This window comes from Cebus imitator, unplaced genomic scaffold (assembly GCF_001604975.1).
Source record: "Cebus imitator isolate Cc_AM_T3 unplaced genomic scaffold, Cebus_imitator-1.0 Scaffold25, whole genome shotgun sequence".
Taxonomy (NCBI): Eukaryota; Metazoa; Chordata; class Mammalia; order Primates; family Cebidae; genus Cebus; species Cebus imitator.
In genome coordinates this window covers 8272116-8273287 of record NW_016107340.1, presented here as the reverse complement: position 1 = coordinate 8273287, position 1172 = coordinate 8272116, and the positions used below count along the sequence as shown (strand labels likewise).

Below are 1172 nucleotides of genomic sequence, written 5' to 3'. Positions count from 1 at the left end.
CCAGGATGGTCTCGATCTCTTGACCTTGTGATCCACCCGCCTCGGCCTCCCAAAGTGCTGGGATTACAGGCTTGAGCCACCGCGCCCGGCTGGAGATTTTTAAAAATGATACCAAGAATATGTTCACTGACTTATTTTCCTTTACAGGTTATGTCGCTTAAAAAAGAAAGCACAGGCAGAAGCAAATGCTACAGCTATCAGTAATCTCTTGCCATTTATGGAATATGAAGTGCATACTCAGCTAATGAATAAACTAAAACTCAAAGGAATGAATGCTTTGTTTGGACTAAGAATTCAGATCACAGTGGGTGAAAATATGTTGATGGGCTTAGCGGTAAGTTTAGATATTTTTGGTTTTGTTTTATGATTTTCTTAATTATAGTACACTCTATTTTATGTGATTCAAAGAGACTTTTCAAAGACTTACATAAAGAATTTGACATTAAGACCTTTGTGGGATGAGTAGATTTTAAGAAGTAAAAAATATGGTGATAAGTTTTCACATATTTTAAAGGGACTGTGATCTAACTTTAATAATTCTGTTTCTAAAAATTATCATGTGTAGGTTGCTTAATAAGTTGGCCACAGTTTTTCTGGACTTCATTACTGTTTGCATATTGCTAAAACAGGGTTTCTCCATCTTGGTACTAGGGCAGGATACCTCTTTGTTGTAGGACACTGTCTTGTAAATTGTATGATGCTTAGCAGCATCCATGGCAACTCCCCACTGTATGCTAGTAGCATCTCCCAGTTGTGACAACCAAAAATGCCTTCAGAAATTGCCGAATGTCCTTTGATGGGCAGAGCATGTGCTATGCCACATGATGTGGACCATGTGCTAAAATAAGCTTTAGTTTTGATGGAAAAGATAAAGCAAAACATGTGAGACACTATTGGACAGACAATTAAGCTTTATCATAAATTGAGCACCTATGGCCAGTGGTAGAATGTGTAATAAAATACTGGTGTTTCTAGCCAGATGTGTTGGCTCACACGCATAATTCCAACACTTTGGGTGGCAGAGGTGGGAGGATCGCTTGAGCCCAGGCATTAGACCCGCCTGAGTGAGACTGCTGTCTCTATAAAAAATACTAAAAATGAGCCAGGTGTGGTGGTGAGAAGCTCAAGTGGTAGGATCACCTGAGTCCTGGTAGATTGAGGCTGCAGTGAGC

At 39.8% G+C, this 1172-nt stretch overlaps 1 protein-coding gene across 25 annotated transcripts in view; it reads left to right on the top strand.

The window, feature by feature from the left end:
- Positions 1 to 1172, top strand: part of C2CD5 (C2 calcium dependent domain containing 5) — a 94421-nt gene that overhangs the window by 63439 nt on the left and 29810 nt on the right. For all 25 annotated transcript variants that reach the window (XM_017522982.1, XM_017522980.1, XM_017522973.1 and 22 more), the window contains one exon: positions 148 to 334. In XM_017522982.1, coding sequence (XP_017378471.1) covers positions 148 to 334 — 187 coding nt within the window. The remainder of the gene's footprint in view (positions 1 to 147; positions 335 to 1172) is intronic.